Raw genomic sequence first — 14,485 nt, 5'->3', positions numbered from 1 at the left:
AACAAACTATGCAATTATCTTTCATCTGGTTTTTTAAAATGTTGGTGAAAAATACACTTGTACAGCTCAGAACGTTTGTGAAAATGCAACTGATAGAATATTTTTGGAAAATAATCTGTAACATGTTTTAAGATGCTTTAAAAACCATTAATGCTCTTTGACACAGAAATTCTAATTTACGGCAGTTTACCCTAAAGCAATATTCTAAACACACTGGAAAACAAAACAAAACCTTTACATATTTCTTGTAACAGTTCCTTCCTCAAAAATGTGAAGAATCTAAATATCCAACAAAAGATAATAATACCACATCAACTAGATGAGAGGAATACAGAACATTTAAAAATAATTACATGGGAAACACCAATATTAATTGAAAAGGATGAGACTGCCAATGTTTTATAGATGATCAGAACCAACCAACCAAACCAATCATAAAGCTTGTACACAGAAAAAATAATGGAAAAAATACACTAAAATTTTAACAGTGGTTGTGTTTGAGTTATAGACTTGAGTAACTTTTATCTTCTATTTTTCTATGTATGTACCAGATTTTAAAATAAGCACACATTGTATTTATAACCAAAAGAAATACAAGTTTTAAAATAAGAAACTTAATGGCAAAGCCATCAGTTTGATAAAAAGTCCTGGGATGCAGGCTTAATCTTCTTATGATATACATTCTCTACTTACTAAAAAAAAAGCAATGTGGGTTAAAAAACTACAGTTTCATAAGAAGGAAGAAAATGGGTTTTTTGCTGACAAAAGTTAACCAAAAGGTCAGCTTTTATGTGTTAAAAGTAACAGGCTGCAAAAGCTTGTGATCTTCTGATCTATGTAGAATGTACACACGTAGAATTCTATGGATCTACATTCACATTATAAGCCCAGAAATGAAAAAGTATAGAATGATAATCAGTCCAAAGACATTGGGGACCAAAGAAAAACTAGTACAGCTTAACCAATGATTTTCAAAAGAGGCTTTTAAATTATTCTTTCCCAGTTCAGATGTGTATCAATCTACTTTTTAAATATTATTTCAAAAACTAAAGTAATCTTGATAATCTTTTTCCTGTTTCTTCCCTTTTCCTTGAATTTAAATTACTTAAGTGCAGAAATTCTGCCTTCTTGCTCAGTTCCCCAATCAAAAAATGATGCTACTCACACTACATGCACTTGTATATTACACTCGACAGATATAGGCTGCACTGATTTATGAAGTCAACCTTTATTTAATAATTATACACACACGTATAAATACAGAATATGTATTCAGTTGACTTTATTTTTAGTGGTTTTTAATGATAAAACACGGATCTCATTCTCTATTCTTGTCAGAGATTTCAAATTTCAAAGTTACCTTCATTGTCTTTGGATCAAGTTTAGACCAATGGGTCGGAGTAGAAATTTCTTTAGCTTCACCATCATCTTTCTCTTCTTCATCCTGATATACAAAGTTAAGAACATAATTACTATTCTGAAACCTTAAAATAAAAGTAATTTATTTTTAAAAGTCTGTTGCTGATCTGTGCAAGGTCACAAATGTTTCAGATTGTCTTCTCCTAAAGTTATTATTTAGGCAAGTCCACGTACATACATTCTACCACTTTTAACTGATCACAAAGACACTCATCAGCCAATCAAAGCCAGATCTGTGAAACACAAAAGGGTGATAAATTACAACACAAAGGATATCAGGGATGCACAAACACTGCCGGTCTCCACTAACCACACAGTGTGTGATCTTGCCCCAATTTTCAAGCCACCCAAAGTTAAGACTGATTTAGTCAGACCTTTCAAATGTACCAAAGACGATGCCACATAGCCTGAAATGTCAAATCTCTCAGACTTGTGGTTGTCCAATTTCAAATATCCATGACTAGAACTGATGACCGTGAAAGAGAAAATTTTTTAAATTTTAGAAAATGGCAAAATGTTTAAAATGGCTTAATACTGAATCTTGCTCAACAACTGGTCCCAGATTCCAGCAACTAGACCTATGATAAAAACAAAATTCTGTGCAATTTAAGCACAACTTATTTTCCCTTGAGGTCTTAGCACTCTTAAAGTTAGCATACTAGACAGATTTTTTTTTTAAAGAAAAGAAAATACAACTATACTGCTGAAAGCTGGATTACCAGTCGCTGTTACCAGTTATGTTCCTCCATGTGTGTTTGTTATGTAGTGTGTGGTGTGCATTTGTGCCTGTGTTCCTGTGCCTGTGAGAAGCGGAAATAGAAAAAGGGATTAGCGTTCAGTGCCTGTTCTCCATCAGCCTCCTTGCGTTCACCCTGAAGCTTCTCGACCAGCTGCTGCTTGTATCCTCGGGAGAGGGTTTCCCACTCTGAGCGGGTGGGAAGGCAATGCCAAACATCCGGGAAAAATAAAACCACTGTCTCCACATGAGCTGGAACTGTACGCCCCTTGTGGGTCTCCTCAGGGCGATGGTAGCGAATCTCTGCAAAACGGTACCTGTTGCAAGGGAAGAAGCATGTTGGAAAAAAAATTCTAAAATACATTTTAAAGACCCTAGTTCACTTGTAGCACATCAAGTAAAGAAATTTTGCTGCAAGAACTTGAGGTTGGTCTAAAGAAAAAAAAATTATAGAAGCCATAGTTCCTCTTTTGGTACATTTGTACAATATTTTATGGTTAAAAGAATATGTTCCCCAAGGCATTTTCAAGTTTGATTATAGAGCTACCCATATTTTAGAGAATACCTGAAGAAGCTGGATAGCTGTTCAGATTTCATGTGCTAAAAAAAGAATATTCTCAATTAAGTCACAAGAAATACACTAAAATACACAAGACAAATAAGCCTCAAGAGAAAATATGGCTGAACAAAAATAATCAGCACCTACATCATTTTATAACAAAAGAATTATAATGAAATGAAGTTCTCTCTTGACGATCTTCTCCAGCTATGCATGAAATGAAAAATATTTTCAACATACATCCAACTTCCGAAGTAAAGCATAACAAAACATTTAAGTAATGTTCAGTTTATTTTGATTAGTTCTTAAATCCTTTTTCCCCCAAACATTTTTGGCACCAAATAAACTTTTGCTACAAATGGGGATTTTCCTTTGAGATTACCTGCACGATCAAGGTTGCTAAAATAAGGGGGGAGGGGAGGCTGACAGATAAGAACATCTATATAAACTATGAAAAAACATTTCTAATCAAGAAATGAATTGGTACTTACCATTGCGTGCATACACTTAGATCAATGCCTGTCAGAGCCTTACAACAACGAATAGCAGTCTTAATCAACACAGAGGGGTCTTTTTCTGGGTCTGGTCCATCCAACGAAGGAGACCAGTGACCTCCAATGGCCATGGCTTCATCCTTGCCTTTCATGCCCACTAAAAACTAATTCAAAACAAAGAATCATTTACATGTGTTATGCAACTTGTCAAATTACAAATAAAATACTTGAAAAGGAAAGGGACAAACCTTTCCAATATCATTTTTACTACCTCTGGTATCTGTCAGTCAAGGAAGAGTTCAGTTCATCGTGTTCCACACTGCATTTCAGCAATGGAATAGGATTTACACATCATAACTCATCCTTCTAAAATATTTCTTCAGATAAAGAATTTTTTTAAAGAAACAAGCTATAATTCACACTTTAAAAGAATCCAAAAATATACTAAATCCAATACCACTAAAATTTTACTATCCTACAAGCATAAAATACCAAAATGACAGCTGAACTAGTGACATACAAATAAGATATAGCCATAATCTTCACTGAAAGAAAATCTTCATCATTAAATTTTGAGTGCCTTAACAATACAAAAATTAGTTGTTAATAAGTTAAAAATGTAGTATTTTTAATTTTATATATTATATATATGTGTATTTTATATACATATGTACACACACACACACAGAGTTAGAACTAAGCAAAGCAAATATATACCCGAAGTTAAAATAAGTGTTTCATTTTACCTTAACAAGTCTAGCAGGATGTTGAAATCCATCTCGAAGTTCTTGTGGGTCTTCAGCAAGAGCACATGACTTATGATACAAATCTTCCATACTAGGACTAGCCATCAGCATTACCTATTATAGTCAAATAATTCAATCCTGTCAAAAGTCTAAAGTAATGTAAAAAAATGAGAAGCACTACTAATTATCCTTACATATTAGATATCCAAAATTTTTTTATAAAAATGGAAAGTAAAATGCTACAGCAGAAATGGTATTAGATACTTTATAATGATAGAATTTTAACTTGTCAAGAAATGCTTTTTGATCAATGTTCTATAATAGCCAAAAACTATCCGACCATAAGCAATATATTGAATGTTACCCTGAAGGCTAACATATAGGGAATTCACCAACATTACGTTTTATCTGAGGCTACCAGAAGTCACAGAACATTCCAAAAAGCTATTCAATAAAATCAACTTCATCTTCACGTTTATGAGTTTCAAAATGTTAAAACAATAACCATGAATTTTACAGCTTAAGAGATAAGACAAAGAGGTTAAATTAAATTACTTAAATAACCAAAACAGAATCAGGCAGACAAGGAAAAAAAAAATAGCTATTCAGGTCTTAAACATAACCACTTCCAGGAGATTAATTCCACATACACTCTTAATATGAATAACTGCTCAGAAATTTTAGCTATATATCACAGAATACAAACCTTTGCACTGTATAAATGGTCAGCATCTGGTGGATCAAGAATAGCCATATTTTTTTCTAAGGACTCTACTTCTCTGTGCATTACATAGAAATTGCAGTAATTTCCCAGCTGAAATGGTCTTGACAAAGGGAAAGCATCCACCCATGTAAACTGAGCATCAAAAAAGTCACTAGGTATATATAAATTCTGATAACGGCGCCTTAGTTCCATCATGTCACAACTAGGACTGAAAAACAGACATAAGTAAGTGAATAAATAGGCTTAGTATCAAAGATTATATGAACATTCACTCCATTCCACATCTAAATATATAAGCTGACATGGTTAAAAGCCAGCTGAGAATGGTCAGAGTCAATTATTAATGAGCTATAGATTTGCAAAGAGCCATATGAAACCTCACTTTCAAATTTGTCTACTTAGAGCTTTAAATAAATAACTGGTACCTAAGTGTTACCTTCATTTCTTTGCGTTTTCTGTGTAGCTTGAAATACGTTAGAGACCCTCTGAAATAACTTCAATGCCAGCTCCAGAGAAGATATGAACAAAAAGCAGTTCTACCTCAGCTGAAACTACGAATTTTTTAGAAAATTATAATTCATATAGAATGGATACAAAGAAGGGACAAGATTGATACCAAATGATGCGTACTCCTCAATTAGGTTCATATAATGTAAAAAACATAAATCTTCATTTTATAGTAAGATCCTATATCAAGCATATTTACATTCAAAATTAAGCACAAAAATCCACATGAAAGCTAAATCTAAATGTTTTTTGATTATCTAACACCTCCATACCTCTCTCTGTTAATGATTATGATCCATACCTGATGGATTATTACGTAAAGAGGGTAAGTTTCTTGCCTTTTAAATACTGATTGTTTTAAAGGATGCTTTCCTTTTTCCTAAGAAGCAGAGCTTTTAAAGAAAAGGAACTCAAAGGTAAATCAATCTGGTAAAAGAACAAAGGATTTCTATTAAAAGCATAACAAAAAGTGGAAAACAACAATTTGTAAGATGAAAAGATAACTACATTATCTTTTTTATTATTTTTCTTTTCACTGTCTTTTTGAAAGACAACTAAAGACAAGGTATAAATTATGACCTAATATATTTGTAGGGGTATCTTTTTATTTGAAGCCTAAAAATAACAAACATATAGTGACAAACTTGTCATCAGGTATGGTTGCTAACATAAGTATACATTATTTGGATAAAATTCTGCTGTCAAAATAAGGAAAATTTTAAAAATACTTATTTGAGTTTTTTAAGAAATGTTTCAAATAGACAGTATGTATAATAGTTTCTTAGTTTTCCATCTCTAGAATTTTTGAAGTTGTGTTTTACCCTGTAGGATTTTAATCTACAATAAAACAAAGGATGTACAAATGAGTCATGCCTTGGCGTACAGTATCTTATAATCACATTACTACAAAACAATCTTGATTTCCACAACTATAGATGAGAAAAGGTATAGTAATTTCAAATGATTTTTATTTGTAATGGGTTGATCTGATGTTCTAGGAATTTATTTCAAAGTGATGAAATGAAACTATGAAGGTCTAACCTGGAAGGAGAGAAATAGCTATTGAATTTATATCCTATTCATCACAATTCTCCCCAAAAGTAGAGCAGAGCTGCTCTATTTAATATATTTGGGACTGGAGAAGTGTTTTTGGTTCTAATAAGTTTCTCTGATATATGCAATCTAGATAAAATAGGAGTAACAAGAAAAGTAGTATAAATTAAGAATAGTTGCTCATTTGACCACATGACTAAATGAACATGAACTATCTAACAATTAAGCAAAGTTCCTACGAAAGATTTTTTTTGGCATTGAGTAGTTTAAGTTTACACTGTTTTACTCAACCTAGAACTGAATATATAGAAATTTAAATTTCTGACAGGTCAGTATTATCAATATTATTATTCTTCGTTGAAACAGTAATATATCCTCAGGAGACTGAAGCGCACAGTTATTTGTTCCTATGCTAAACAGCTTTAAACACTGCTTTTAATGATTCATTTTTATTTTACTGTCAATTTGTTTTCTCCATTTGTTAATTTATCTTATATTCAATTGCCAGTCCCATCCCAGGGCCTTTAGATAATTCCTCCTTTCCCTTAGACTAAATCAGTCATTTGACCAATTTGCATTTTTATGAATTACAACTTTGAAGTTACTACCTGGCCATGACATCCCACCACCACCATTAATTATGGAGTATCTACAACTGCCACAGACTGGATTAAGTGCTTTAGATACACAAACTCAATTTTACCTTAGTAATTCTACTAGTTGATAAAATTTCCATTTTGCAGGTGAAACTAAGAAATTCTTGTCAACTTGCCTATTACCTCTGACTCCAAAGGCTGAAAAATGTATTTATATACATGTATATATGTCTGTGAGTGTATATGAAGGCCTATGTTGCTATGATGCCACATCGTCACAGCTAACTTGAAATAACTGGTCCACTGCTGTGTTATTACTTCATCATACACAATGAACTACGCATGGACTTAATAAAGTTATCAATAAATCTGGACCCTAAATGATTAACTTTAAGAAACAAATTAAAAAAAAAAAACACAAGCTGATCACAAGTGGCTCTTTTTCAATAACTATCTTTAATGATTTGATGAATATATGAAAATACACTCCTACTTCAAACTGCATTTCTGCCCTATATAAAGTAAATGTCAGGAATGAAAGTTGTAAGAAAAATATCTCTGTAACATTCTACTAAATTAGACAAATTATAAAACTGGTAATTCAATAAAACAATGGGGGGAAAAGAACTTACCAATCTAAGGAAAATTTTGAAAACTGAACTGTGTAACGTGGAACAACACGTCGAACTCTCCGAGGTGATCGTTCTCTCTCTCTTCGAGGAGATCTCTCCCGGGAACGTTTTCTCTGAGGAGATCTTTCTCTGGATCTACGTCGTTCTCTCTCCCTTTCACGACTTAAAACAAAATGTTCTAAAATTACTAATATTTTTGGCATTATTGAACAGTCTTTTAATAAAATAGATAATATAAGATTCGCTAATATATTTTAACAACTTCTTAAAAACTGTTGTACAGTATGTGTAACACAAACTCACCATTTAACCATTTTTAAATGTACAGTTTGTGGCATCACATGCATTCAGTGTGCACCTTCACCACCATCAAAAGTACACTTAAAAAGTACACTTAAAAAAAAATACCTTCGGTCATCTTTTCTGTTAGGCACTTGATCCCCTCTGTCATTCCTTCCTGAAAATCTGGATGGTGGATCTAATCTTCGTGCTGGTTGTGGCTGTGAAACTATACGAACAGGAGGCTGCAATAAACCAGCTTTAAAAGACACACACAAAAAATATTTTGACTTAAATAAAAGCATTACCCAGTTAAGTTTTACAACTAGAAAAAGCTGGCTGATGTTTTAAGCTTCGTGGCCAACAAATAGTAGACACCACTTGTATATTTGTATATATTTTTGTGATCATTTAAAAATGCAAAAGCCATTTATAGCTCAGTCACCATATAAACCAGGCCATGGACCAAATCAAAGGGCTATAGTTTGAAATCCCTGATCCACAGAGAGTACAAAGACTGCTGTACAAGTTATTCACAGGGTGCCAAACTATCATCCAAAGGTTCCACAGAGAAAAAGAACTCCTTATTATGGAGAGATCTCCACTCTGACCTAGTTATGAAATTTAGCATAACAATTAATGGAAGAATCTGACATGTGCAATACAAATTACAAAACATCACCTATAAGGTGTCCTGGCCAAAGCCTTTCTTTTTCTTTTTTTAAGAGAGAGAACACAGGGCGCCTGGGTGGCTCAGTTGGTTAAGTGACTGCCTTCGGCTCAGGTCATGATCCTGGAGTCCTGGGATCGAGTCCCACATCGGGCTCCCTGCTCAGCAGGAAGTCTGCTTCTCCCTCTGACCCTACCCCCTCTCATGCTCTCTGTCTCTCAATCTCTCTCGCGCAAATAAATAAAATCTTAAAAAAAAAAAAAAAAAAGAGGGGGAGGGAAAAAAAAAGGGGGCCGGGGGGGGGGGGGGGGGGGGGGGCAGAAGGAGAGGAAGAAAGAAAATCTTAAGCAGGCTCCACACCCAGCAAGGAGCCTGACGTGGGGACTCAATCTAACAACCCTGAGATCATGAACTGAAACCTAAATCAGAAGACTGATGCTTAACTGACCAAGCCACCCAGGCGCCCCTTACCAAAGCCTTTAGATTTATCTACTAGGTTCATAGTTTATATGGCAGATAGAGGAACAAGATAAAACTGTCACAAGGAATAAAGGCAAATCCATTATACAACATTCCAAAAGAATCTACAGGACAACTAGCCCAATTTCTTAAAAAAGTCAATGTTGTAAAGGAAGAAGAAAAAGCGGGAAACTGGGGCACCTGGGTTGCTCAGTCCCTTGAGTGTCCAACTCTTGATTTCAGCTCCAGTCATAATCCCAGGCTCCAGGGATAGGGCCCTGCCTCGGGCTTTCCACCAGTGGGGAGTCTGCCTTGGGATTCTCTCTCCCTCTCCTTCTGCCCTCTGGCTCCCCCTCCACCCCTGCACTCTCTCTTAAATAAATATTTGAAGAAAAGAAAATGTGGGTAACTATTCTAGAATAAAAAAACTAAAATAACATAACCAAACACAACGGATAAAAGCTGACTGACTTTTTGTTTAGGAAACAAAACACAACCTTCAAAGACCTCTGGGAGACAAATGGGGAGATTTGAATATACTGAGAATACTTAAATGCTTTTTCTTAGATGTGATAATAGATTGTAGTTATATAGAAAAATGGTCTCGGGGCACCTAAGTGGCTCAGTCATTGAGCATCTGCCTTCAGCTCAGGTCATGATCCCAGGGTCCTGGGATGGAGCCCTATATCAGGCTCCCTGCTCCACAGGAAGTCTGCTTCTCCCTCTCCCACTCCCCTTGCTTGTGTCCCCCTCTCTCACTGTCTGTCTCTCTTTGTCAAATTTTTTTTTAAAGATTTTATTTATTTATTCATAAGAGGCAGAGGCAGAGGGAGAAGCAGGCTCCCTGCTGAGCAGGGAACCAACGTGGGACTCGATCCCAAGACCCTGGGATCATGCCCTGAGCCGAAGGCAGACGCCCAACCATCTGAGCCACCCAGGCACCCTAAATAAATGAAATCTTAAAAAAAAAAAAGAAAAGGAAAGAAAAGAAAAATGGTCTCTTTTAGAAAGGACATGCTTCAGTACATAGGGGTGAAACATCCCAGTGTCTGCTAACTACTTCAAAGGAATAAGCAAAAACTGTATGTATTTATACACAAGTAAGCAGGCAAAACACATAATAAAATGTTAACAATTTTACAAGGTTGTAAGTATATAACTGATCACTTTACTGTTCTTTCAACATTTTTGTATGCTTGAAAATTTTCATGATAAAAATTGTGGGGAGGAAAGAAACAGCTAACTCTTATGAAAAGGAATCCATAGCTGCCAATGGAAATTTTTTAAGTTTTTTTTTTTTTTTAAGTTTTTATTATTTATTTGACAGAGAGAGAGTGCACGAGCATGGGAGTAGCAGGCAGAGAGGGAGAAGTTAAGCAAAGAGCCCGATGTGGGGCTTGATCCCAGGACTCTGAGATCACGACCTAAGCCAAAGGCAGATGCTTAATCAACTGAGCCACCCAGGCACCCCTAAATAAAATCTTTAAAAACAAACAGAGGGATGCCTGGGTGGCTGAGTCAGTTAAGGGTCTGCCTTCGGCTCAGGTCATGATCCCAGGGTCCTGGGATCGAGCCCCATGTAGGGCTCCTTGCTCAGCTGGAGACTGCTTCTCCCTCTGCCTGCTGCTTCCCCTGCTTGTGCTCTAACAAATGAATAATTAAAATCTTTAGAAAATAAATAATTAAAATCTTTAGAAAATAAATAAATAAATAAAAACAGAAAAGAAATCACAGGACTACCAGGCAGATATTTGGAAGAACCAAGTAGACTGAAAACACCCTGGCATTATCTAGTAAGTTTAAGTTACACAAACCCTCAGACCTTGCAATTCCACCTGAAGGTGTATGTATGTCCTAGAGAAACCTGGGCACATGCTCCTGGACACATATGAGAGGACATTTTTAACAGCATTCTCTGAAACCAAAAACTAGAAATAATCCTAACGTTTACTGGAGAACAGATAAACTGTACAATATTCGTATATGTGATATTATCTAATAATGAAAATGAAGAATCAGCCAGATGGAAAAACTAGTATGAGAGGGGTGCCTGGGTGGCTCAGACGTTAAGCATCTGCCTTCAGCTCAAGTCATGATCCCACTCCCCCTGCTTGTGTTGCCTCTCTCCCTGTGTCTCTCTGTCAAATAAATAAAATCTTTAAAAGAAAAAAATAGTATGAGAAACTTTTAGAACATAATGTTGGGAAAAAATAAGTCAGGTGCCTGGGTGGCTCAGTTAGTTAAGCGTCTGCCTTCGGCTCAGGTCACGATCCCAGGGTCCTGGGATTGAGCCCTGCATCGGGCTCCCTGCTCGGCGGGAAGCCTGCTTTTCCCTCTCCCACCCCCCTGCTTGTGCTCCCTCTCTCGCTGTGTCTGTCTCTGTCAAATAAATAAAATCTTAAAAAAAAAAAAAAAATACTAATTACGGGTGCCTGCATGGCTCAGCTGACGAAGCATCTGACTCTTGATTTTGGCTCACGTCATGATCTCATGGTCATGGGATGGAGCCTCACACGGGGCTACACGCTTGGCGGAATCTGCTTGAGTTTCTTTCTCTCCTCTCCCTCCCCCTCTGCTCTTTCCCCTCCTCCTGTGCTCTCTCTCTCTCTCTCAAATATATATATATTAAAAAAAAAAAAAAAAACCCCCCTACCAAAAACAACAACAAGCCAATTAATTAGGCTTTTGTTGGGGTGCCTGGTGGGTCAGTTGGCTGACTGCCTGCCTTCAGCTCAGGTCGTGATCCCAGGGTCCTGGGTTCGAGCCCCGCACCTGGCTCCCTGCTCGGCGGGAAGTCTGCTTCTTCCTCTCCCTACTCCCCTCATGCTCGCTCTCTCACTCTCTCAAAATAAATAAAATCTTTAAAAAAAAAAAAAGTAGGCTTCTGTTAAGCCAAGGCTATCTTGTTAATACTTCAATAAAAAGTGTCCACAATGTCAAATAATTAATTTGCAAAGGAAAATGTAAAATACAGTTCATTTATTTCATGCACTGTAATTCAATGGATAATTTAAAGTACTATCACCAGACAACACATATATAAAATATTATGTGTAGGGGCACCTGGATGGCCCAGTCGGTTAAGTGGGCAACTCTAGATTTTGGCTCAGGTCATTATCTCAGGGTCCTGGGATTGAGCCCCATGTTGGGCTCCCTGCTCAGCGTGGAGTCTGCTTGTAGATTCTCTCTCTCCCTGTCCTCCCCTCCCCCCTAAATAAATAAATCTTAAAAAAATAATAATAAGGGCGCCTGGGTGGCTCAGTTGGTTGGGTGACTGCCTTCGGCTCGGGTCATGATCCTGGAGTCCCGGGATCTAGTCCTGTATCGGGCTCCTTGCTTAGCAGGGGGTCTGCTTCTCCCTCTGACCCTCCCCCCTCTCATGTGCTCGCTCTCTCTCATTCTCTCTCAAATAAATAAATAAAATCTTTAAAAAATAATAATAATAATAAATAAAATGTTGATTATATGACATTTCCTTCCATTACAGATAAGATACCAATAAAGGGACTGGGGATTAATATTGATATTTAAGTTTACAAAGAGCATGTCTTTCTATAAGAGCAATAAAATAAAAATACTTCCAAACAGCTACGTAAGTAGAAGTGGTCTGCACAAGATACTTAAACCTCCTTTCAAGTATTTTGGAAATCCTTGCCTTTTTTAAAAAAGCATATTCTCGTTGTTTTAACAACTACAGTTGTAAAAGTTACGTGTTAGTCTGAAACAGAAAAGACACACTGCAAGTAATACCTTTCTGCTGTGGCTGCTGTAATAAAGGCTGTGGCTGAGTCTGCAACAATGGTGTAATAGAAGCTGCTGAGATCTGGGCCTGCAGGAGGGACTGGGGTTGGGGCTGAGCCTGAACACCAAACGTCGTCTGTGGTGCAATTGGCTGAAGTACAGCAGGAGGAGTCTTCAGTAAAGGTTGAGTTTGGGATTGATTCTTAATAAAAATAAAGAAATAAAATAAAAATTTTAAAGAGAAAGAAAAAACTCTGAAAATTAGTAAACTGAATCACCAAGTTTCTATAACACCTAACTCCGTTATTTTATATACCTGATTTGGTAGCGTCTGAATTCTTTGAGCATTCCATTTAAAAGGCATATTGGGATTATATGTAGCTTCAACCAATACTCTGTCACCCACTTGGGGGGTTTTCCCTTTGACAGCACTGGAAAATAAGTTAAATATACATTCAATTAAGAGATTCTTCCCAAAAAATGTATACTTGTAGTATTTTACCTTACGTAAACTATCTGAAATGGAAGTCTAAAAAAAGCCCTTTTAAAAAGTAAATATACCTCCTAGACTTACTTTATTTTAGAACTGATCATGTTTCACCCTCCCTAAAAAACACAGGGTATGAAGTGGAAGAAATAACTTTGCACCTCATATTCTCCCAATAGTGTGTCCCTCCTTCTACAGTACTAACTTCTATAACCCAAAAGTAAGATTTCCTTTGGGCTGTGGAGTGATAAGAGAAATGCAGATGGAACACAGGAGACCCATTTTTAGAAAACTCTCATGATAGTTTAATTTCCCAAATAAAGTACTTTCTAAGGCAGTTCACTAGGAACACAGTTGAAATATCCAAGGAAAATCTTTCATGCAACCACCATCACACTAACAAAATACTATTCCGAATATGTCAGTCATTAATCGTTCAATCCTACTCGTTAATTTTTCAATTAAAAAATGCTTTTTTAGTACATAGCATCATTAAATATGTCAAACAGAAGATTAAATTTTAAAAGGCATATGACTATTTCAATCTCTATTCTCACTGTAAGTCTGCCCATGAAGAGTTGGAAAAATTAACTCACTCCTATAAAACATGTATAAAGAATTCACCGTAACTATTTTATTAAGTAACCAGAGGTATCTTCACTCATATTCTCCAGAAAAAAAGGCTAGATACAAATATAATACAAGCCAGGTGACTAAAACAAAAAATAACTAAACCACAATCCTATGCCACAATTAGGTCTTACCAATATATTTCAGGCTAAATACAAGAAGGCATTTGCCAACACCTAATTAAGTTACCTAAGCTGAAAGAATACATCTTCATCCACAAATCCAAATGTATCATGTAGTTTTGTAACCACTCCTGTAAAAACACGCTGTTTCTGAGGCTGGGTTTGTTGCTGACTGGACCTTGGTGTTGGATACGATACAGTTATCTGTGCTGCAGGCTGAGGAGTAGACAGGCTAAGGCTTGTAGGCAGTGCAACAGCTGGCTATAAAACAAAATCAAGATCAAATTAAGCTAATGCTTTGAAATACTCTAGAAATTAAAAATGAGCACTCAAAACTAACTCAAAATGTAAAACTAACTTATTTTATAGTTAGGAAATACACATGTACACCTTGAAGATGAGAATCAAGTCTGAAAAAAAGCTTTTTTTTGTTAATCTGCCTCAACATTAAGTTCACCATAGTGAAATGAGTTTTAAGAATACTGCAGGTGCGCCTGGGTGGCTCAGGCTGAGCGTCCAAACTCTTGATTTTGGCTCAGGTCATGATCTAGGGTCATGAAATCGAGCCCCGTGTTGGGCTCTGCACTCAGCAGGGAGTCCATTTGGGATTTTCTTACTCCCTCTCCCTCTG

The 14,485-nt window shown here is 36.2% G+C and overlaps 1 protein-coding gene and 1 non-coding gene across 4 annotated transcripts in view; both read right to left on the bottom strand.

Moving 5' to 3' along the window:
• CCAR1 (cell division cycle and apoptosis regulator 1) overlaps positions 1–14,485 on the bottom strand; it is a 62,091-nt gene that overhangs the window by 25,810 nt on the left and 21,796 nt on the right. For all 3 annotated transcript variants that reach the window (XM_021700205.1, XM_044916047.1, XM_044916046.1), the window contains exons 6-15: positions 13,922–14,115; positions 12,932–13,046; positions 12,625–12,817; positions 7,875–8,004; positions 7,467–7,628; positions 4,661–4,886; positions 3,955–4,068; positions 3,206–3,372; positions 2,262–2,472; positions 1,361–1,444 (exon numbers count right to left, since the gene is read on the bottom strand). In XM_021700205.1, coding sequence (XP_021555880.1) covers positions 1,361–1,444; positions 2,262–2,472; positions 3,206–3,372; positions 3,955–4,068; positions 4,661–4,886; positions 7,467–7,628; positions 7,875–8,004; positions 12,625–12,817; positions 12,932–13,046; positions 13,922–14,115 — 1,596 coding nt within the window. The remainder of the gene's footprint in view (positions 1–1,360; positions 1,445–2,261; positions 2,473–3,205; positions 3,373–3,954; positions 4,069–4,660; positions 4,887–7,466; positions 7,629–7,874; positions 8,005–12,624; positions 12,818–12,931; positions 13,047–13,921; positions 14,116–14,485) is intronic.
• LOC123325239 lies at positions 3,504–3,568 on the bottom strand. Its single transcript, XR_006540338.1, has one exon. It is a non-coding gene; the product is annotated as a small nucleolar RNA SNORD98 (small nucleolar RNA).

This window comes from Neomonachus schauinslandi, chromosome 6, assembly GCF_002201575.2.
Source record: "Neomonachus schauinslandi chromosome 6, ASM220157v2, whole genome shotgun sequence".
NCBI classification, from domain to species: domain Eukaryota; kingdom Metazoa; phylum Chordata; class Mammalia; order Carnivora; family Phocidae; genus Neomonachus; species Neomonachus schauinslandi.
Note: the sequence above shows the minus strand (reverse complement) of the source record. Positions and strands in the feature narration are given on the sequence as shown.